The sequence below is a fragment of the Strigops habroptila genome, chromosome Z, assembly GCF_004027225.2.
Source record: "Strigops habroptila isolate Jane chromosome Z, bStrHab1.2.pri, whole genome shotgun sequence".
NCBI classification, from domain to species: Eukaryota; Metazoa; Chordata; class Aves; order Psittaciformes; family Psittacidae; genus Strigops; species Strigops habroptila.
Window position 1 is genome coordinate 65,244,620 of NC_044302.2, and position 23,498 is coordinate 65,268,117.

The 23,498-nt window shown below is 40.2% G+C and overlaps 1 protein-coding gene across 5 annotated transcripts in view; it reads right to left on the reverse strand.

Moving 5' to 3' along the window:
• Positions 1-23,498, reverse strand: part of TRPM6 (transient receptor potential cation channel subfamily M member 6) — a 94,209-nt gene that overhangs the window by 49,960 nt on the left and 20,751 nt on the right. For 4 of the 5 annotated variants that reach the window (XM_030470159.1, XM_030470158.1, XM_030470161.1 and 1 more), the window contains exons 4-14: positions 23,189-23,227; positions 16,203-16,383; positions 15,615-15,828; positions 14,619-14,743; positions 13,659-13,830; positions 13,047-13,221; positions 11,588-11,711; positions 9,089-9,161; positions 8,902-9,002; positions 2,518-2,652; positions 1,952-2,005 (exon numbers count right to left, since the gene is read on the reverse strand). In XM_030470159.1, the coding sequence (XP_030326019.1) occupies positions 1,952-2,005; positions 2,518-2,652; positions 8,902-9,002; positions 9,089-9,161; positions 11,588-11,711; positions 13,047-13,221; positions 13,659-13,830; positions 14,619-14,743; positions 15,615-15,828; positions 16,203-16,383; positions 23,189-23,227 (1,393 nt within the window). The remainder of the gene's footprint in view (positions 1-1,951; positions 2,006-2,517; positions 2,653-8,901; positions 9,003-9,088; positions 9,162-11,587; positions 11,712-13,046; positions 13,222-13,658; positions 13,831-14,618; positions 14,744-15,614; positions 15,829-16,202; positions 16,384-23,188; positions 23,228-23,498) is intronic. The other variant, XM_030470160.1, reaches the window with a different exon arrangement.

Below are 23,498 nucleotides of genomic sequence, written 5' to 3' on the forward strand. Positions count from 1 at the left end.
AGAGTAATTCCCAGAGACTGGTAATCTCTTGTAGAGGCTCAAGACTGTCATGACAACTAGGACAGCATGTGTATTAGTTGTATCTTCTGAGTCTCTCACTTCTGTTTAAAATATTTAAATAATCACTGTTTCTCAGTTTACCTCCACTGTTCTTCCAAGATACGAGGTTTGTGACAAATTCTCTGAAAAACAGATTATCTTTCATGCAGATTTTAAAGATCATTGGTAAAACCTTAAACCACAATTCTCGGAAGTGAAAAATAGGCTTGTATACAGATGCGATCAGAGGCGCTATGTATTCCTAACAGTGTATGTCTTTCAGACCGTGAAAAGTCATTATCTTCATCAGGCTGAGGTTTTTTTCAATAGACTAGTAGCAAGCCTCAGTACAGCCAGCTAAGGCCACCCAGCCCTGGGAACAGAAGGCACCAACAGGCTAGGCATACTGGGGCAAAAGCACATCTCACAGGATAGAGCTTGTCAGCTCTGTCATTGAGAGTTAGGGAAGTATTTCTGACTACCTATACTTGTAGGTACTTCTCTGCACTGAAAAGCATTTTTTTTTATGCTATCAGGGCAAACTGCCATGTATCTCCACTCAAATGTAGCAGCAGCAAAGCTGGTAACACTAATGGGGAAAATATTCTGAAATCCATGGCCATATCACTCTGCTGACTGTTCTGACTACTGTGTTACTATATTTAATAAGACTGCAACTGCACAACTCATCCACAGAACACTTACTCATACTTCCAGTAGCTCAGGTGAAAAAGGCTTTTCAGCCTGTTTGCAGGTCCCAAGTGAGTTTAGCTTACCCAACAGCAAAGAAAGTTTTGAAACTGTGCACTCATTTTCTACGTAAATTCCACTATTTCAATTCAAGCGCCAAAAGCTTCCCTTTTTAGATCACAACCTGAGTTTTCCCAGAGTGTCCTGAGATGTAACCAGGCCATGGGGTTTAGGAGAGGGGTCATATCAAGGAGCAAATCACTTCAGTATCTGTGAGAAAGACATACTTCTCAGCCTGCAAAAGTTCAATGCATTTTCAACACTGACATCTTCCAGATCTATCACATAAGACCTCAGATATGCTCATCAGTATGAGAAAATACAGAAAACAGCTTGCTATGGAGACCAGAATACCCTACACCTATCTATCAAACCACCAATGGGACTGACATGAAAGTCACCCACAATAAGAAAAGTCGTACCAAAAATCCCTCTACTTGAGACCACAGTCTGCCAACAGTCAGATTTATAATTTTATTTTATCTTAGCATTCATACCCAGGAAAGAATTAACCAATTATTCCAGTTTTGGATTTAGACATCTCCTGCAGTGGAGACTGAATGCAAAAAGAACAGCTCATCCCTCCCTAAGCAGTGCTGTGACATGAAAAAGAAAACAGAAACACAAAATACATTAACTGTGTAGCTAAATAACAAAGCTACTAAACTACTAATGGAGGCAGTGCTCCATGCAGTAGTCATCCACTGCCACCTTCTGTTCTCCTAGGCAATGCAGCACATTAAAATAATACTATGTTGTGTCACAGTATCTTTTTGTTACTGCTCAACAAGGAAAGACTTTTTTAGCTTTGGGGAAAAAGAGAAAACCTTAAAGGCATGAGCATAATTACTGCACTAATTCACTACGTGTTTTGCGCAATCACTTGATAATGTCACCTTAGTAACTTGAGGATCTGATCTACACAAACTGCCTGGCTTTGAAATTAAGGTATAGGACCCTCTGGAGCATTCAGTAGTAGTATGCTGGTTAATTGCTTAGGGGGATCAGCGGGATGAAAATAAAACCATTTAGTAGATATAGAAGTGCAGTAATGAACCCATCACTTCTAAAATTCGCCTGTATTACTTAATAGTAGTGTGCCCATGGACACTGAAGTTCTAAGCTACCATTTTTGCTCCCCAGACTTTCCTATGTCTATTACCTGTTTCACATCTCGAACTAGGTGATGCAAAAGTAGGTTTGATGGTCCTTGCTTCTGTGGTGTGAAAAGACAGTAAACAAACATCACTATCTTAGAAAATCAATACAATAAAATAAAGCAGCTAAAAGATCTTCAGAATAAGCTCCTGTGATTCAAACTCTTCCCACTCAAACTCTCCCCACAAACCTCTTCAAAAACTTTTCAACACCAATCTGCAACACCTCTACTATCTTAAATCTTGACATATTCTACAAAGAAGTTGGTATCACTTTGCTTAAACAACAAATAATTTTCAGCAAGATAAGCATGTACCACACACCAGATTAAAATCATATTTCTCACGAGCTTCAGGTGAGTACTCAGTCTGGTTGATGTCAAAGAATTTAAAACAAGAAGCTGTGACACCAATCCAAAAATCCAACATTATAATAAGAAATGTTCAAACCCCATTATTCCTTTTTTTTTCCCTCCTTAAAAATGTGGCCTAATTATCAAGTCTCTTTAGCAAAACAGCATTCTTTCTAGGCATTCTTATCTAAAGTTGTACATCATTTTCAAATACTCACTGTATTGTAGAGTTCCTCCAAACGAGATATGGTAAGAAAACGGTGCATGTTCACTCCATGCTCTATCAACAGCTTCACAAAATCCACACGGTCCATCACTAAAGCATCCAGCATTGCCTGTTCCAACGCACCAACCTCCACAAGGATGGAGACGAAGGAGAAGCTTAGAAAATTATTATCTTCTTTTGGAAATAAATAAAACATTCCAAAGCAGCCTGATTTGTCTTTACATATATCTAAAGTGCACAGTACAAAAGAAAAACATGCTGGAGGAATCATCTATGTAAAAAATCCAAGAGAGAGTGGGAGTCTCCATAAACCCAACATCTGTAGAGAATTCTACAAATCTAACTTTACAACCAGACTCTGATAACACATTCTCTACTCTTTAATTCACTTCAGAAGCTAATGTATGATAATGCAGGAGGTGGAGGGAAGCCTTTCTTTTTTGATATATGACAAAAGCCATTTCAAGGTACTGTATTTCAAGATCTCTCTATAGAACTTGAAGTTCTTTAAAGCAGACTTCAAACATGAGAATCTGCATTAGGATAAACTCTCTCAAAGACACCACAAAGCAGAGTTCTACCTACAACAGTGTCCAAACGGTGAAAGCACTCTACTCATGGCACTTCCACAGAGCTCAGAAGGATTTCTACATGCAAAATAGCAAAGGAATTGGACATAGGAGGTTCATAAAAATCCATAGAAGCAATTTCTACAGAACACATATGCACAGAAAATGCAGTGCGGTGTGCAGAATGAGGATGCTGGCATACAAATGGGGCAGGTATGGGGCAGGTGCTAGTGCTAACTTGGCACCTGAAGAAAGTCCATTCCACATACACATTTACATTTGGTGGAAATTATGTTAAAAAATGACCAATGTTACAGAATTGTCACATGTGAAAACTTGTAAACTGTTCCTGAATTATCAGTGTTTCTTCCAGAAATATTTCAAAGTGACAATTCTTCTATTAAATTTCCTCCAGCAGTCATTCCCCGCACTGGCAATGTGTCTAAAGAGGTTTAATGAGCCATCTAGTAACCACTAGGGCGACATTATTTATTGGAAAGTCCATTTGAGACTGAGCTGACATTTAAGCAGAAACATAGCTACAGCTGCTTACAATCTTTACCTTCTGAACATTTAGGACCAGAATTCTAAAAAGAAATTCCCACAAACTGTACGTAAATGTACATGTTTCCTTAGAACACTTAGACAGAAAAATACTAATACTGCATGAACAATCACCTAGAAAATTGGTGCTTAAATATTTAACTCAAAATCTAAACACACAACCACAATAACCACACACAAACTGTAGACCCTGACAATTGCAGGTCTGGCAGATCCTCTCAGTCAGATGGGTAATCCTCTTTTTAAGAAGGCAACTAAGCCAAAAGCAAATTTTAAAACTGGGTTTGAGCATTTTCTTTTTCTTTTAATTTTTTTTTCTTGTTTACAATGCATGAAGAACACTCTTATTTAAGACCTTTTTTCCTGCTTAGTGAAAAGAAAAACTTTCAGGAATATGTATCATTCTAATTTTTGCTTGGAGGAGCAGCAAGTGATGTAAGACTTGTTTATTACAAGCTCTTTCCATGTTACTTGAAGGAGAGAACATATTCATTATCTGACAATAACTTTTCATCCAAAATGGTGCTGAATTATTGCACTGAAAGAGATGTGAACAGGTACATATAACATTTTCAAATTTATCAGAAGCACAGGAGCTTGTGAGTATGGGGATTGTTAGTGAATCTGTAAGACCAGAGGATGATCAAGGTATAAAAGAAACACGCAAAGAGATAAGGGTATTGCAGAAACTGCAAGTTAATTCATTGCCTCACTGCTCACTACAGAACATGTTAGGAAAAGTCCTACATCAAAGCTGTTCTTTATGGCAGACAAATCTGAGGAACTGTGTCAAATTGAAGTATAGTAGAAAAGATTATAGAAGTCATCCGTAAAGTGGTAGCAAATTGTCAGAACCAGGTGGTATTCAGCTAACAGTTCCCAGGGAACTCAAGCATAGCTGAAATCTGCCCTTCTAGCAGCAGAATGGAAGATGGTAGAATATATGCCAATTGTAAAAAGGAGAAAGGAGTGTACAAGTTGTCAAAGTATGGCATATCAATACAATTAGAACTTTGGAAAAATATAATGAAACTATAATAAAGAATAGCAATAATAGAAACATGGGTAAATACAGCAGAGTAAGAGGAAGCAAGGTTATTATTTTGTAGAATAAAATCAGAGCTCTACCAGAATTTTGGCAGGGACAATGAGGATAAGGCTGTCCAACTGATACAGTAAGTTTGTATGCCCACAAAAGCTTTTGATGATGGTTTTCTTGAAAGACTTCTAAGCAAATTAAGCTGCCAAGGCAAAGGTCCCTCGATTGTTTAATAACTTACATTATTAATAAAATGATAGGGAAGGAGATTATTAATAGTGGTGAGAGACCATGGAAATCACACATATTGACTAACGATTTGACAGTACTTGCTGATGATACAAAAATACTCCTCATAATAAAACTGATTGGGAAGTGCAGAAAAATCTTACAATATGGGCTAATCAGCCAAAAAAGCAGGTGAAATTCAATATTGGTAAATGTGAAATAACATGTATTTGACAAACAACCCTACCTGCATGTCAGTCGTGAAATAACTCAGAAAAAATGTTAGTGGACGTATCTTCCAAAAGCATAAATGCAAGTTGAATATAAGTTGGAAACAAGTAAAAAAGTCACACAGACTATTACGATCTATACTTAGATGAATACAGAATAATCTATAAAATATTAGTATTTCACTAAATATCTCAGTGAAGAACCCCTTGTCTCAAATACTGAGTACAGTGCTGGTCTGCCTATCCCAAAAGATTACTTTAAGACCTTAAAAAAGTACACAGAAGAACAAAAAAGGTTGTCAGAAATATGGAAAAACACTTAACAGGTAATCACCTTGGGAAAGCCAGGAGAAGTGCGAAAACAACAACTATGCAACAGTTCTCAAAAATCTTCTGTGTTAAAGAGGTGGGGAGTAGGAAACTGTTATTTATTATTTTCCATACACAAGTGCCACATCTACACGTCTTTTAAATACCTCCAGGAATGGTGGCTCAACCACTTCCTGGAGGGCCCATTCTAACACTTGATCACCCTTTCAGTGCAGAAATTTTTCCTAATATCCACTCTGAACCTCTCCTGCTGCAGCTTGAGGCCATTTCCTCTTGTCCTACCACTTGTTACTTGGGAGAAGAGACCAACATCCACCTCACTACAGACTATTTTCAGGTATTTGTAGAGAATGGTAAGGCTTCCCCTGAGCCTCCACGAAGGAACAGAAGGCATCAAATTAAAACACAGCCACTAAAATTTAACACTCTCAGTTTAAGAGCTCTTCACTTGGTAAAGTCTTTAACACTATTTCCTACAGCATTCTCTTGGAGAAACTGGCGGCTCATGGCTCGGACAGGCATGCTCTTCACTGTGTAAGAAACTCGGTCATCCAGCTCAAAGAGTTGTGGTAAGTGGAGTTAAATCTAGTTGGCAGATGCTCACAAATGGTGTTCCCCAGGGTTCACTAATGGGCCCAGTTCTGTTTAATATCTTTATCAAGGATCTGGACAAAGCAACCAAATGCACCCTCAGTAAGGCTGCAGATGACACCATGCTGGGTGGGAGCCTTGACCTGCTTGAGGGAAGGGAGGCTCTACAGGGGAATCTGGAAAGGCTGGACCAGTAGGCCAAGGCCAGTGGTATGAGGTTCAACAAGGCAAAGTGCCGAGTCCTGCACTTGGGCCACAACAACCCCATGCAACGCTACAGGCCTGGGGAAGAGTGGCTGGAAAGCTGCTCGGTGGAAAAGGACCTGGGGGTGCTGATTGATGGAGCTGAACATGAGCCAGCTTGTGCCCAGTCAGCCAAGAAGGCCAATGGCACCCTGGCCTGCATCAGAAATAGCACAGTCAGCAGGGCCAGGGAAGTTATTGTCCCTTTAGTACTCCACCTTGGTGAGACCACACCTCCAATACTGTGTTCAGTTTTGGGCCCCTTGCTACAATGAAGATATATAGGTGCTGTAGCTCAACCAAAGGAGACCAATGAAGCTGGTGAAGGGTCTAGAGAAAAAGTCTTAATGAAGAGTGGCTAGCAGAATTAAGGTTGTTTAGCCTGGAGAAAAGAAGTCTACAAAAACCACCCGAAAGGAGGTTGTAGCAAGGTGGGTGTCAGTCTCTTCTCCCAAGTAACAAGTGATAGGACAGAGGAAGTGGCCTCAAGTTGCTCCAAGGCACATTTAGATTGGATATTAGGAAAATTTTTTTCCACATAAAGTTTGTCAAGCATTGGAACTGGCTGCCCAAGAAATTAGTTGAGTCACCATTGCTGGATGTATTTAAAAGATGGGTAGATGTGGCACTCAGGGACACGGTTTAGTGGTGAACTTGGCAGTATTAAGTTTACAGTTGGACTCAATGATCTTAAAATATCAAAGGTCTTTTCCAACTTAAATGATTCTATGATTCTATTATTATATCACTTATACTCATTCACTGCTCAAGGCACCCTCCACACCTCATTTAAATGCAAAGGAATGATGCAGACTCCAGGCCTGCCAACATACATTTTTAATCTAAAAAACAGCGAAAGCATAATGCTTTTATCTTACTCCAGTAGTAAAAATCTGAAGTAGTCAGATAGATGGTGTCCCCCTTTCTTTAATATCTTATAAAGATATGCTTCAATAAAGCTTGTCAACAGTTCACAGCAGAGTTATTGAAGGCAAAAAAATAAATAGACACCAATAAAAAAATGTTCATGCTATAAAACAATGAAAGAAGACATTGGGAAAAATAAGTTTTCTTCAAAGGATCAAAACATAACAGGGTATTGCAAAAAAAATCATAAAGGCAAATATATCCACACATTGTGTATACACAAATCTTTTCCATATTCCATAAGAACAAACATCCTGCTGGACAGGAATACTGTTAAGGTTATGCAGTTGAACACTCAAAAGTTATCAGATAATTCATCACCATGAATAACGGTACAATTATTCATTGCTCAGTTGCATACTATGTTTCCCTAGAGGGCTTAGTCTTATTCAATTCACAGAGTGAATGAGAATCCCTTAGCAGGAAGCTATTCAACATTTTGTTCTAACTTTATTGTTCCAGGTTTGGCACATCCCTTAGTATTCACATGCTGTTCAAATCCTGAAAATGAAACCAGCAATTTCCTTCCTTACCTTTCAGTGGGCACTAGAAATCACTCATTTTTACCAGGTTTTGTGCAAGAACATGACATGATGATCTCAACTTCACAGATAGTGAGCTGAGCCCAAAAAGGTAACAACAGCAAGAAAAAAATTCTTTAATTCATGGTTACCCAACTGTAGGCATCTCAGGCATAGTCGTCCATGTATTCAGCCTTATACACCACAGGAAAACACAGACTGGTGATAAATAAATTCAGTTCTCCTGTTGTGTTAAACAACCAGCTACGATCACTGAAAAAAAATATACCCACTGCCCATTTTCTAAAATTTACATTGTAAAAAAGAAAAGGCACTCAGGAATGGAAAAATCAGCCTTGTAATTCTTGGAATGGAAAGCTTTTAAAGTACTTCTGGGAGCATCAGATACGATTTCTTGAAGAAAACATTTACTCTTAAAACAAATGGGAATAGTATGTGTTGAGGCATGTACCATTTTATATTTATCATCTATAAAAATCATGTTATGTACACAAAAATTCACTTAGGGAGGGTTATACTTAAATACTGGATTACATCTGAAAACTTGAAAAGCACAATTCATAGGTCTGTGTGTTGTTTTACATGCATAAAAGTTAATGTAGCACTAAATCATGGCTTGCCTTGATTTCAGCTGTTCATAAGAAACAGTATGTGAAAAAATGCCTTGGTGCCATGTCACCACAAATAATTCTGCCTTTTTTTTACCTGCCAGCACCACAAAGGGCTGTGATTTCTGTATTTCTGTCTAGGGCTAGGAAAACAGTTCTTTGGAGTTTATTCCTTTGGAGTAGAGTACTCTGGGCTACAATGAAATATCCTTGACCACCAATGATTGTCAACACTGGCTTGATGAACACATATCCAGAAGCACCACTGAAACTATTTGGAAGAGCTAGCAGTGAAACTACAGGAATCACCTTGTCTCTGGGGAAACAAATGTGTTTGATTTTTCACCTGATGCACTCTGCAGTTGAACTTTGCAACTTTAAGAATAACACCTCTCCAAAATAAAAGATGGTTACTCCAGAAGATTGACTTCAAGCATCAAATCACGGAAAATTGGTCATCATAATACAGTGTAAAGCAGCTATTAAAAATAAAAGGTAATAGTACCTTCCAGTGTTGTCCATAAACCAGTATGTGTTTCTTGGCTATATCTATCTGGTTCCAGGCCAGCGCCAAGTCTAGCTGATCTGAAGCAGACATATTTGTACCTAGGAAACAAGTAAAGGACCTAGAAGTTTTCACACATTGATGTTACTCCTTTGTTTTGAAAACGCATGTATTTTTAGATAGGTACCTTTCAAGAGTGCAGTCAGAATTGCCAAATCAATGTCCTGCTGATCTTCTGACAGCGCATCAAATATGGTTATCTGTTAGAATTGCAGAAGTATACTATTTGAGGTGAGGCAGAGAAGTCTGTAGTTATTTCTTCTTGGTAAGGGCTGTGATAGATTAAATCATACACGTTTCAACAGTGGCAAAGGCCCAGACATGATTTTCCTTTGTTTCAGACAGAAAACGTACGATTTTGCTTTTTAATGCAATGGCATCCCAGGCAAACTGGAATCAACCTACTCCATAACAGATTGAGTCTACTTGCTTTTGACTAGCCTTTAAATCTGAGAAATGTAAAAATGCAATAAGGCTGATACCTACGCAAGTATTAAACTCAAAAGCAGACACTCAAAGTGAAACAAAAAAAAAAACCCAAAAAACCAACCAAACAAACAAAAAAAGAATAAAAACATACTGGGTAGTTTCTATTTTAGTGATTACTGCTACAATTGTCATTACTCCCATAGCAAATACTTGGTACTCCATCATATTTGAAAATGTGATTTCCCTAGTGGACTAGGGAAATTCCCAGTGAATGGAAAAGGGAAAACATAATCCCCTTTTTTAAAAAGGCTAAAAAGGAAGACCGAGGAACTACAGGCCAGACAGTCTCATCTCTGTGTCCAGCAAGATCATGGAGCAGATCCTCCTAGAAAATATACTAAGGCACATGGACAATTAGAAAGTGATTGGTGACAGCCAACATGGCATCACAAAGGGCAAATTTTGCCTGAGAGATTCAGTGGCTTTCTATGATGGTGCCATGGCACTGGTGGATAAAGGAAGAGCAACTGACATCATCTACCTGGACTTATGCAAAGCATTTGATACTGTCCCACACAATACCCTTGTCTGTAAATGGAGAAACATGGATTTAACAGGTGGATAAGGAATTGGCTGGATGGTCACGCTCGAAGAGTTGCAGTCAGTGGCTCAATGTCTGGGTGGAGACTAGTGACAAGCGTCCCTCATCGGTTGCTATTGGGACCAGGATTATTTAACAGCTTTGTCAGCGACCTGGACAGTGGGATTGAGTATGCCCTCAGCAAGTTTGCCAGGATGTGTGGTGCAGTCGATACACTGGAGGGAAGGGACGCCATTCAGAGGGACCGTGACACGCTAGAGAAGTAGGCCAGTGTGAACCTCATGAAGTCCAACAAGCCGAGGTGCAAGGTCCTGCACTTGGGGCAATCCGAACAGGGATACAGGCTGGGCAATGAGTAGACTGAGAACAGTCCTGCAGAGAAGGACTTGGGGTTACTGGTGGATGAAAAACTGGATGTGATTGGCAAAATGTGCTTGCCGCCCAGAAACCCAGTCGCATCCTGGACTGCATCAAAAGAAGCATGGCCAGCAGGTAGACAGAGGTGATTTTCCCCCTTTACTCCAGTCTTGTGAGACCCCCATTTGGAGTATCATGTTTGGTTCTCAAGCCCCCAACATAAGAAGGATATGGTCCTTTTCAAGCAAGTCCAGAGGAGGGCCACGAGGATGATGAGAAGGCTGGAGCACCTCTCCTGTAAAACAGGCTGAGAGAGCTGGGTTTTTGTTCAGCCTGGAGAAGAGAAGGCTCCAGGGAGACCTTCTAGCAGCCTTTTAATACTTAAAGTGGGCTACAGCAAAGATGGGGAGGGACTCTTTATCAGAGAGTGTAGTGACAGGATGAAGGCCGGGGGGGGAAACAAAGGAGTGAGCGAGCGGCTGCATAGTTCTGAGTTACCGGCTGTGCTTAAACCATGACAGAAAGGTAGCGGTTTTAACTGAAAGAAGGTAGATTTAGATTAGATACTAGAAAGAAATTCTTTGCTGTGAGGGTGGTGAGGCACTGGAACAGGTTGCCCAGGGAACTTGTGGATGCTCCAATCCTGACAGTGTTCAAGGCCAGGCTGGACGGGGCTTTGAGCAACCTGGTCTAGTGGGAGTTGTCCCTGTCCATGGCAGGGGGGTTGGAACTAGATGATCTTTAAGGTCCTTCCAACACAAACCATTCTATGATTCTATGATTCTACTTGCAAATAAGCACCTGAGCTGCTAAACATGCCAGCACATTTCAAAAGTACACTTTGATACTCAGAGACAAATTTTAGTACAATTCTGTTATGAGTAGAAGAATGGACAGAAACATTTTTAACTTACAAATAAGACACTAATAAAGAAGGGGAAAAAAGTAGGAATTACTTTATCTTTCCTGTGATACAAAGATGTCTGACTTTTTAGTAAAGTTAGAAAGGCTCTCATTTCATAAGCAACCACTGAGATTTGAAAAGTTAACTAAACAGGCTGTGTGGAGCTACTCCATATATAAATAAGCACAGGCACCTTTGTGTAATCTTATTTTAGAGATAACATCATTACTTCTACAACTGCTGTGCCCATGACAACCCACCACAGAAACAGCAAAAAGGGAAAAGGGTAACAGCAAATGAAGACATCCTGAATTCAGAGCATGAACTCCACTCACAGAGTCTCTGTGCTCCATGCATTCCACCAAAATGTGAAACAGATGACTGGATTGTTTCTGTCCCAAGCTAAATGTGTTTTGAATCATCACTAAGACTTCCTCCTTCACTCGAGGGCGCAGCTCCCTGAAAAACAGATATACAAAGCAAGGAAAAGTATATTGCTGGCTAATTCTTACCAGCCCAAATGACACCTCAGCAAAAGATGAAACTTGTGTTAAGCAGGCATTACTTCTGACCATATATATATATAGACTATTGGAAACAGAACAAATTAAAAAAGTTAACAATTCTCACAGGATTGTCTGTGAATACAGAGCTAAAAATCACCAGAAGTTTAGCAAACTTTTTCTTTTTTTCAGTAATCATATAGGGATAATATTAAATTCCTTATTGTTCATTAGGTTTCATACTTCTCCCATCTTTTTTCCCCTCATTTATATTCCTGTTAACCTTTCCATGCATATTTACATTTCTTCTGAAATGACAGGAATTTTTCTTAAAGGTCAAAAATGACAAAGCAAAAGCAAGAGAAGAAAAAAGTTCTCAAAAGAACACACTAGAGAAACATAACACCCCCGAAAAGAATGTTTAGAAAAGATAATAAGTAAATAATTAGGATATAAAGTCTATTCAATTGTTCTCTTTTTTTTTTATTGGAACAAACGCAGACCACCTTTTTAAAATTGGGTTCTTTATTTTAACAGCCCTTTTGACGTTGAAAAATTTTCCCAAAAATATTCATTGGCTATACAAATATATGTGTATTTGTTTCCAGTTTGGATATAAAATTTTCATCAAGGTGGGTTTAACAGAGTGCAGCTGTGGTGGCATAAAGGGTTACAGTTAGACGAGTAGGACAAATCAGGGTTACCACTGAGTAAACCAAAGCCAAAGTCAAGGAACTTTATTCCTTCTCCTTCCCAGCCTGAGAGTCCTACAGCAACTAACCTCAGCTCTAGCCCCAAAAGCTTTGTGCAACCCAAATCCAAGTCCACTTATAGAATACTGATGGCAGGAGAAAAGATTGAGTCAAACCCAAGCAGACTCTCTGGGGTGACCCAATAGTATCCCTTACCAAATATGAAAACATAATAACTCAAAATGGCTAGGTGCAGGTTTTTTTCCCTATTTAAAAAAAAAAAAAAAAAAAAAAAAGGCGCTGTATTAAATTGGGCAGAATAATTCTTTCAGCACTAGTTTGAGAGTTTGAGACAGGGAAGGAAGAAACTGCTCTCACTTCACAGAAGCAAAAGCCAGCAAAAGACCATGGCGGGGTCATTACCAAAAGCACAAGAAATTATCTCAGAGGTTTTGAGACAGGCATTTCCAGGTCCCTCCCAATACAACAGTCCAAGGAGGAGGAGCATTATGCCCCATATCTCACCGCGTGTGTTTGTGGGGTTATTTATTTATTTATTTATACATATATACATACGTACATACATACATACTACTCACCCTGTATCACCTGTGTGTTTATGGGTAAAAGCCAGGATATCTGCAGCTCTGCCAGTGCCCTCATAGACCACCACAGGGACAGCTGGGCTGGCCCTCACGTACTCCCACACCATTAGGATCACACTGGGGCCTCCTTCCACCACCAACCCAACTACGGGTACACCTTGGCCCATTCCTGTTTCGAAACACACCTAACCAGTTACAAACAGATCTAAGCCACACAAAAAAATCAGAATATCTGGTAAGTAAATACTTATGAGTCTCACACATGGCTCAACAGAGAGGAAATCATGCCTTCACCATCTCTAATTTGACTTACACTTTTTAAGATTTTCACAGAACTTCTGCAACCAGATCAAAAAGACTCTGAAAACCTCCTGATAAAATTGTAAGCATCCTTAGCACTAGAAAGAAGAAAAATCCTTCAGAATATCAATCTGTCCTTTCCAATAGCTCTCACATGCTACATACATACATACTACTCACCCTGTATCACCTGTGTGTTTATGGGTAAAAGCCAGGATATCTGCAGCTCTGCCAGTGCCCTCATAGACCACCTCATAGACCCATTTATTTACCTATACACATAGAAAAGTAATCAGCAGTACTCACTTGTGTGTATTTTCTGAAGCGATATGTACTTCTCCAAATTCCTCCTGAGCATCATTTCATTCCCATACTTGCCTACTGTCCCATCATCTGCCATTAGAAAATGAGAGTGCATGCTGTTGAGGGTACTTAGCTTGCTCAGTGGATTACCAAGAGTCTGGTACAGGCAAACTACCTAAGAAAACCAAAATAAAAAGATCTTCAAAGAAACCAACAAAATATCACCATTTTTTGTATTTCTTCATCATACTGTGATCTTCTGAAAGCCTCCATCATGCTTTTTGCTGCTCTGCTCAAACATGGGTTTTCATTTGATTACTAATAGTAACAAAGCCACAATTAGTACTACAAAAAGCATTTCTAAATAGGCTTGCAGTCCTTAGTCAGGGTCACTGCCTGCCCTTCTTTGCAACAGTTGAAACACAGTGGCATATTTTTAATGAACGTATTCCCATTAAAAACAGGTGAGCTATCATTTATTTGGAATGTTTTCACCATAGTTGTCAAGTGTTTTTAGAAAGTTGTGCAGATTGTGCCTTCACATTGGCAGTCACATAAAGTTCTAGTTTATGAATAAAAATCATGCATATTAATAGCCTATTTGTGTATACCATTAACCTGAGTGCTCATCCTGAATTACATGAATATAGAAACACATCATTTGCAACCACAAGAGAATTGCTTAATTAATTACAAAATTTCAAAAAGGAATGGAAATTTCCTGTAAGAAGAGAAATATTTTAAAACTATTCATTTACATACAAAAGGCAAAATACAGTGCCTCAACATGCCACAGAATTCTACTGCTGAGCAAAATGTAAACCTAGTCTAAAATTTAAACCTCTTACTGAAGAAAAATATCAAACTAGTGGAATGAAATAATGAATGAAAATAAACTATGCAAAAAAGCTATAACATCCCCTGAACATGAAGGCTTTTATTATGAAAATGTGTCCCACTCACATCTTTTCCAATGAGATCACTCTGGTTCTCAATGACACCCCATGGAGGAATCCCAACAGCAAAGATCTTTCTCAGGTGGGGTGAAGCACGGCCTTTCAACGCATCCCCCACATGCTTGGACACTCCTAAGAAGATAATTAAATCATCATTTTTCTTCTACATTCAGAGACCTGCTACAGGACACCAATTAAAGGGCTTCCCATAATACAATTTATTCTGTGGTTATGTTTTAACCAGAAACAAACCATCCCACCCAACTTGTACATTTGATGTGCACTGCAGAAATTGTAAGGCTCAGATGTAATGCACCACTGCTTCAAACTCAACACATATTTATAATTAATAATACCCATATATGTTGCTAATGGTGCTTTATACCTCCATAAAACTTTATTATTAACACAAATTCACAGGGCAGTTCTCCTGTAAGGTCACCAGGTTGAATAAAACCTAAAGAAGCAAAACTGTTTCATTTCCATGACTTACTGACCCCCACAGATATTAACAGTAGTTTATAGGGAATTTCATAGATGAATAGGCTAATCAATGAATTATCCTAATTCAAAACTTTATTAATTATAAAACTTGAGTTAAATTTAGATTTGAAAACTGTTTCAAAAACACCAATCACAGTCCTCAGAGCTTATATATTTCAATGAAGAAGATAAAATTGACTGCAAAGAAGTTCTGGTTATCTACTATCAGTGTTTCATATTACATGCACAATACTCTGCTCTATAATAAAAAATATTAAAATTTAAAAATAAAAATAATAAAACTATAAAAATAATAAAATATTAAAAATAGAATGCCTGTCAACAGCAGAGGAACATGATGTCACTCTTTGAACTATGTACTGTTCTTAAAACAAACTCTTCATTTTGTGCTAAAATATCACAGATTATCAAACGATTTAATTGCATTTGCCCTAAACTCATATGCTTGTATGCAGAGAAAAAACACCAAAGGAAGACTGAAACAAAGGAAAATAATTACCACTGTTGATGCCTTCTGTAAAGATCCAAGCTCCTGTAGTCTCAGCAGCCTTCACCAATCCTTTGCAGAAAACCTGTTTGATCTTTGAGGGAAGCTTGAAATTTTGAATGCCTCCATGAACAGAGATCACTAGCTTTGGCAACTCCATCTGCCATTCCTTAACCATCAGGTGCATCAGCTGTTCCAAATTGCTGTCATAAGAGAGCCTAATGTACTGAAGAAATAATAATAGGTAAAATAACCACCCTTTAAATACCCCAAAAGAAGAAACTGCAATATCTTACATCTTACAAACTTCTCAGCATTAATTTATTAAAGATTTTGTGCAGGATTAGAACTTTCACAATACCACTAACATGATAGCACAAAAATACATCAGTGAGAAATACAGACAGCAATACAGACTATGCTTAATTGCGATGAAGTTCGATAGAAAAATATAAAATACACACACTCTAACCTGACTTACTTTCAGATTCACCCTGCTCTCTTATGGCAAAAAATCTGATATTCACCCAAAACCACTTTTTGCCTTTCTGGTGCTGAAATTATAAAAAAGAAATCCATCATATAAACCCGATCAGTTACCTTGGCATGGTAAGTGTGATCTCCGTCTTGAAAACTGATTGTACCAAATGCATCTGTTGGAGTTGTCTTCGTGTGATTTTGCACAGACCATTCTCCACCATTTTTCTGTGGGACAGCCTGACAAACAGGCCAGCTACAGTCCACTCCCAGGTGATCTCCAATCAGCCGTCCACAGCAACATCTCACATTAAAAATAAAACGATTATTTTACATCAAACACACATGTAACTCTAGAATCTTCATCAGAATAGGCCAAACAGCTTTCTGCAAAGAAGGATATTATAGCTTTCTGACATGGAATGTAATAAAAATTTACTCAGCTGAAAAAAATCTCAACAATGGTAAAATTACGTGGCATTAAATCATAAGTAAGTTTTATTGGATACAGAATTTGTTCTTTGTTTGAGGAACACTAATAACAGTTGGGGGGTTTGACCTAGATAATCTTCAAAGGTCCTTTCTGACCCAAACCTTGCTGTGATTTTGTGTGATTCTGTAACAGCTTGAGAGTCCCATGTAGCAATTCTGACCTGCAGCTCAGATTTATAGCAATGCAGGTCAGATTTACTGGTCTCATATATAACATTTCAGATGAATATCATAGAGCACTAAGTTTCACAATGGTTATTACCACAGATTATTCTAGGTACAGAAGAAAGATCATTAATCAGGAGGAACGGAGCAACCCCCAGTCTAGAGAAAACTTCAGGGTGACCTTTATACTAACCCTTACATTGCCAGCAGAGTAAATATACAAAATAAATGGGCTGAAGCGCAATGTTAAGAGAAATTTAGCAGAAGTTCAGTTAGCATTGAAGGTTTGCAACTGAATAAATAACCCAAATTCCAAATTCAATTGGTATTACTGTCAGGCTTTGACGTGCTCCAGCCTCTACTACAGGATTAACTTCAATATGATTTATAGTGACATCTGACAGTCCAGTTTTCCTTTAGACATTTCAGAAGTTAAAATACCCTTGGAAATGGAGATAAATTATTCCCTTAAACTCTTTTAAGATACCAAATGGCCTCCAACAATCCAAACTCAATGACTGTGTTCAGACTCAGATGTATTACTTGTGGATCTAGGGGCAGGATAAATGTAAACATCTGTAAAATCCTGAAGAGGTACATTCAGAAAGAGAGAGAGTTTTCTATAGAGATGAGTGAGAGCTAACTGGTGAAAGAGAAATAAATGTAAAATAACAAGTAAACAAAAAACAACCCCAAAACAACCTTAAGTAAAGTAAGGAAGGGACCTGCTTTAGAAAGGCACTTTTTGATTCACAGAAACCATGAAGTTATGTTTGCATTCCAGTTTTTCAACACAGGCAATTTACAGTTGATTGATTCAATGCTCTGCAAAAGCAGACTGGAGAAGAATCCTACACTCTTGGGGAATTAATGACTCAAACAATGTTACTCAGTGGAGAATTAAAGAGTTGTAGAAGACTAGCACTACAGAAAAGAGTTGAGGTCTATTGTCACGTGTAGGATGACAGTTAGCTAGAAGTCAGAAGGCAATAGGGACTACCAAAAATGCCCACATTTTTGTCAAGCTAATTCAACATGGATTAGCTAACCTATACCACCTACACCTTTTCCCTAGCTGAGACAAATAGAAAGATATTCCAGAAATCCAGGGATTTGCCAGAAAGGAGTCAGGCATGTTCTCACAGCTGAACCCTATAAAAACAGAGGAAATGATCTAGCCCAGGGGTTATGTCGTTCTAGTGGGGGGAATCCTCACAGAGGGGTTTTATTGACAAGCTATTCTAACCAGAAATATTGCCTGCTCGGGCTCACTGCATGATTCCACAACTATTTGCACTGTGGTAGTGCAGAAAAAACCCAAAAAACCCCAAAAAACCCCAAACACAATAGAGATTAGGAGAGGGGGCATAGAAACTGCTGAAATAAACTGTTAATCTATGGACCCCATTGTGATGACCCCAAAAGCAAAACCCATCGTAATTTTGCTTCCTCATAGGCAAACCAAGACAAGCAGGTCAAGGCTCATTTACTAAACAAAAAGTATCCAAGCTGGACCAAGCCACATTATATCACTTCCAAATGTACAATTAAATTACTGTTTCAGAAGACAGTGAGGGGTCAACACAAATAGGAGATCATTGCTGACACAGTGTTGTCAAATAACATGTGGACTAAGAATCCACACTCAGAGTGCTATAGAAACACATCTAAACTAAAAGAGTTTCAGGGCAATGTAGCTGCAAAGCAGATAGCACAACGAATGCCCACAGAGAGCATAAGGCCAGTGACTATACTTGTTTATTACTCTCCCTGCATACGTCAAAGGAAGGACCAGAAGAAAGAGATAGGTTTGATTTTATTATTGGTCTTCAGAGGACAAATTTCTCTACAGCCTCCTTGCTCCATTTTTTTTTTTTTTTCTGCTGGCTTTTTGGGGAGACTCCAAAAAAGGGTAAAAGACAGCAAATGTCAGACAAAATCTGATCTTTAGATGAAAGATTAGAAAAAACAAAGATACCCTATTGTCTTTTGGCCCTGAAAACTCCTTGTGGTCACTGCACTGCTCCTGGAGTGGTCTCACAATAACAAGGCCTTTCATCAGGAGTCATTCCGAAAGACAGAGAACCAATACCGGTCACAACTAAATACTACATTACATTATTCTCATACCACATTACACTGCCTGAATCAAAGCAGAGATCCTGTGGAAAGGAACTAATCATCTGACAAGACAAATCAGTGCAGTAACCTTGAAACTGAGAAGCTGAAGGAACACCGAACTGGTTTACTAATTAACATCATTTGTACTACACATTTAATGTTTACATATAAATGCAACCAGACGTGAGCTACATTCAGAATAGCTCAGTTATGCTGAGCAGGCAGTGGAAGAACTGCACATAGGCATATGAAAGGTGTGCAAGGTACATACAGCTGTTTTTACCCCAGAGATTATCATAGCAAGAGTTGTGAACTCAGAAGGATTGGTATTTCCCAAATAGTTTATGATCTCCTCCAAACTGGCATGCTCTCTCTCTCTTGCCATCTAGCAGGAATGGACAAGGTGCTAAGGACTCCTGAGCTACCTGGGAGGTCAAAAGCCAAGACTAAGAGACTCTCAAGAAAGTTGAGGAAACCAATGCAGAACATTACATACAGCTGTTGGGACTGTTTTCTGTAAAGTTTCATGCTGTATGTATAGTTGAAGAGCTCAAGGAGGAGAAAAGCTACAAGCCAGGGACGATGGTTGAGTCAGGATTGCTCAGGAGCGCTTGGCCCACACACACCCCTGGGACCTGTCATGGTGCACCCCGAGGTGCTGAGGGAGGTGGCTGATGTCCTTGTGCAGCTGCTCTCCATCAGCTCTCAAAGGCCACGGAGATCAGGAGGTCCCAACGACTGGGGAAAGGCAAATGTCACCCCTGCCTTCAGAAAAGGCAGCAGCAGCCTGAGGAGCTGCAGGCCGGGCGGCCTCCCACCAGCGCCGGGCAAAACCAAGGAGCGAGTCCTCCTGGAGCCCACGCCTGGGCACATGAGGGAGCAGGCAGCAATGGCAGCAGCTCGCAGGGAGTTACTACAGGTAAATCGTGCCTGACCCGCCTGACTGCCGGCTGCAACAGCATCACGGGGATGAGAGGAGAGCAGCAGATGCCGCCTGCCTCTGCTCCAGGCTTTCAGCAGTGCTCCACCAGCGTCCTCGTGCCCGGGCTGTGACATTATGGTCTGGGAAGGAGGACACGCTGGTGGGTGAGGACCAGGTTGGGTGGTGGGCTCAGGGAGGTGGTTGTGGGTTGGACACTACCTGGAGGCCGGTACGAGTGGGGTCCCACAGGGTCTGTGCAGGGCCTGCACTCTCCAGCATCTCCATCAGCGACCTGAGGAGGGCATGAAGTGTACGTACAGCCCCGGGAGGGGGCAGTTCTGGGCACGGCCTTGGGTGCTGGTGGGCGGCAACAAGGGCCAGCAGTGCCTGGGGTGGTGTGAGCAGGACATGGCCCGAGAGCCAGGGAAGGGCAGGGACTGTCCCCTCTGCTTGGTGTTTGTCAGCCCCTGCCTGGGTACCACCTCCAGTTTGGATCCCCAGCACAGGAACAACACTGTCAAACTGGTGGGAGGTGAGGGAAGGGCATGGAGACAGTGAGGCTGGATCCCTTATCCGGTGAGGAGAGGCTGCAGGACCACGGCTGGCTCATCTGGGAGGAGCAATGGCTTTGGGGACAGCCATCAGCATTGCTGGCACAGGTAGGAGGGGACAGAGGAGATGCAGCCATGCTCTTCACAGGGGTGAGTGGTGGGAGGGAGAGGCAGCAGCACAGCTGAAACACAGGAGGCCGAGGCTGGAGGGAAGGAGAAGCTTTTCCCCCAGGAGGACAGCAGCGGAGCTGGGGCCTGGGGAGGGTGGGCTCTCCCCAGCCGAGGGGGTTCCATGCCTGAACTGGTGAAGTCCTGAGCAGCCCTGTCTGACCCTCCCTGCTGAGCCGGTTCTGGGCATGGGCTCATGCCCATGGAGACCTCCCCAGGTCGTGGCCAGCCTCAGTTACCCTGGGATTCTACAAATGTATCGTATGCATTGATTCAAAGTGTCTGAAAAGACTTTACCTCAAACACTTTGCCTCAAAGACTCACTAAGCTACTAGCGGAGGGAGCAATGTCAATGACAAAAGCAGACTCCTGGAAAAGTCACACCTTGAGCAGCATGGGGAATCCTGGAGGATCAACACTGAGATGAAAGTAACTGCAGTAGCCAAGGTTGCAAAATCCAGTGCCCTAGCAGGCAGTACTTCACAGACTTTATCCATATCAGACAATTTGTGAGAACATATCAGATGTCTAAGGATGCAGAAGTCTGCCACCACATTCTTAAATATTCATATATGTGCCACCTGTGATGTGTTCATGAGCACTGCACTCATGAAGAGTAGATAGAGGCCTTTCAACACACTGAGCAGCATGGACAAAGGTGCCAGGAAGTTACTCAAATTTAATTAGCAACTACTAAATGGAGTTATTCTACTTAATATGAGCAAATAGTTGCATAACCCACTCATGAACTGTTTGCAAACCTTGGAAGTTCTCTGCATGTAAGAAAACTTCAACAGATTTCATTTTCCTACAATATTACATCCAATTATAGCAGGCATCAAGTACATTCACTTGACTTTTTGACTGTTGTGGAAAATTACAGGTATCAGGAGGCCCAAAAGCTGTTTCATTGCTGATCCAATAATTACCATATAACCAGTTACAACACTTATGTGAAAATTGTTTCCCCTTGTTAGGAACAGAAAAATTCTCCTAGAACAAAGTTCTGTGTGCACCTTAAGATACACAAGAAAACAAGAACAGTTAACATATGGGAAAATGTACTTCCAAGATAATGGCTGACTGAAATGAACATCAGACCCACACACATGTTCTGCATATATAGACAGACCAACAAATAGGATTCACGTTAATTTAAACAGCATGAAAATGCTAAATGACAAGTGAAAGAAAAAGCTATAAGATAAAAAAATCCACAAAGGTATGGGATGTCTTTACAGAGAAAGTTGAAATGAAAAAACAAACCCACCCTGTGGGGTTCCCAGTTCCAGTGTCTCCTCCTCCTCCTCCCACCGTGATATTCACATTCATGCAGCTAAACTGTGCCTGATTAGGAAGCTGATTTGGTGGAAAGCTAATCTTGGTTTAGTTTTCCATCCACCCCCAAGTTAATTTTCATACCAAAGAGCTTCCCAGACCAAATAACATAGTCACTCTGCTGGGGGAAGGGAGAGGACTGCAGAACTGTTGCAGTCTCAAAATGTTGGTGTCTTGGGTTCAGCTGTAGCAGTTATTTTTCTCCTTCCTAGTAGCTGGTGCAGTGCTGTGTTTTGGCTTTAGTCTGAAAACAATGCTGGTAACATACCAGTGTTTTAGTTGTTGCTAAGCAGCACTTACCCTGATCAAGAACTTTTCAGTCTCATGCTCTGCCAGGGAGGAGGGGCACAGGAAGCCGGGAAGAAGCAGAGACAGGACACCTGACCCAAACTAGCCAAAGGGGTATTCCATACCACAGCACGTCATGCCCAGTATATAAACCTGAGGGAGGCATGCGGAAGGGCAGATTGCTGCTCGGGTCAGTGGATGGTGAGCAATTGTATGGTGCATCACTTGTGTTTATTGTTTTCTTTCCTTTCCTTTTTAGTTTTATATTCTCTACCCTTGTTATTTCCCTTATCATTATTATTAGTAGTAGTACTTTTGTATTATACTTTAGTTATTGGATCGTTCTTGTCTCAACCTCTGGGATTTATATTCTTTCGATTCTCTTCTGCATCCCACCCAGAGCTGGGGGGAAGAAGGGGAAGAGTGAGCGACTGGCTGCGTGGTTCTGAGTTACCAGCTGGGCTTAAACCATGACAGTTGGATTGAAAACTACTAATTAATATGAACCACAAAATATTAGCTGTCTGAAAAAAACCCACGCATGAGTTAAAAATGCCAAAGTGATATAGCTTTTGTTGCTTGCCTTCCCAAAAGCAGGGACTCAGAATGCCCTCTGCCAAGATGAAAAAGCCTTCAGAAAACCTATCATCAGGGATGTTTCTATCACCCTCCTTCTTCTCCCTTTATTTTGTTCTTCCTTTTTCCATAATTCTTACTGTTCATTTTGCCTCACTCTCCTTCATATCACCCAGGATATAGCTGGAATTGTCTCCCACTTTAAGGCGCATTTCTTTTTTTCATTCATTGGGAGAAGATTAAGACCAACTCATCCACACACACAAAGTATTTGGATAAAATTGTCTATTGCAAACAAATGAAAGGTTATTATACAATTTATTTTACTTGGATTGATGCTAAGTATTCTCCAGCACACCACCAGAAATGCTGCTTTCACAATACAAAAGGAAGGATATTTTTGTTGTCATTACTTCCTTGACTAAGAATGCCTATCAATAATTTCAGGTCATTATAAAAATCATAGATACACATTTATATACTCTTACCTGATTAAATTCTGGCACACCTGGCATCCTGCAGGACACCTGTGATAATAGATGCATAATTAATACACGTTTGTATAAAAGAAAACATCTGTAATGTTATTCATAAAGTATTCATTCACCTGTGAAATATTCTCATCAACAGTATTAAAGGCTGTGTGCTCTTCTGCACTCAGAATCATACCCCTGGATGACACACTGTGTAACTCTGGTGATTTGTTTGGCATTTTACATCTCAGACTGTATGTCAAATCTGCATTTCATAGATGAGTTATCTCTCTTAGCTACTCTACACTATCCATGTGTTCAAACC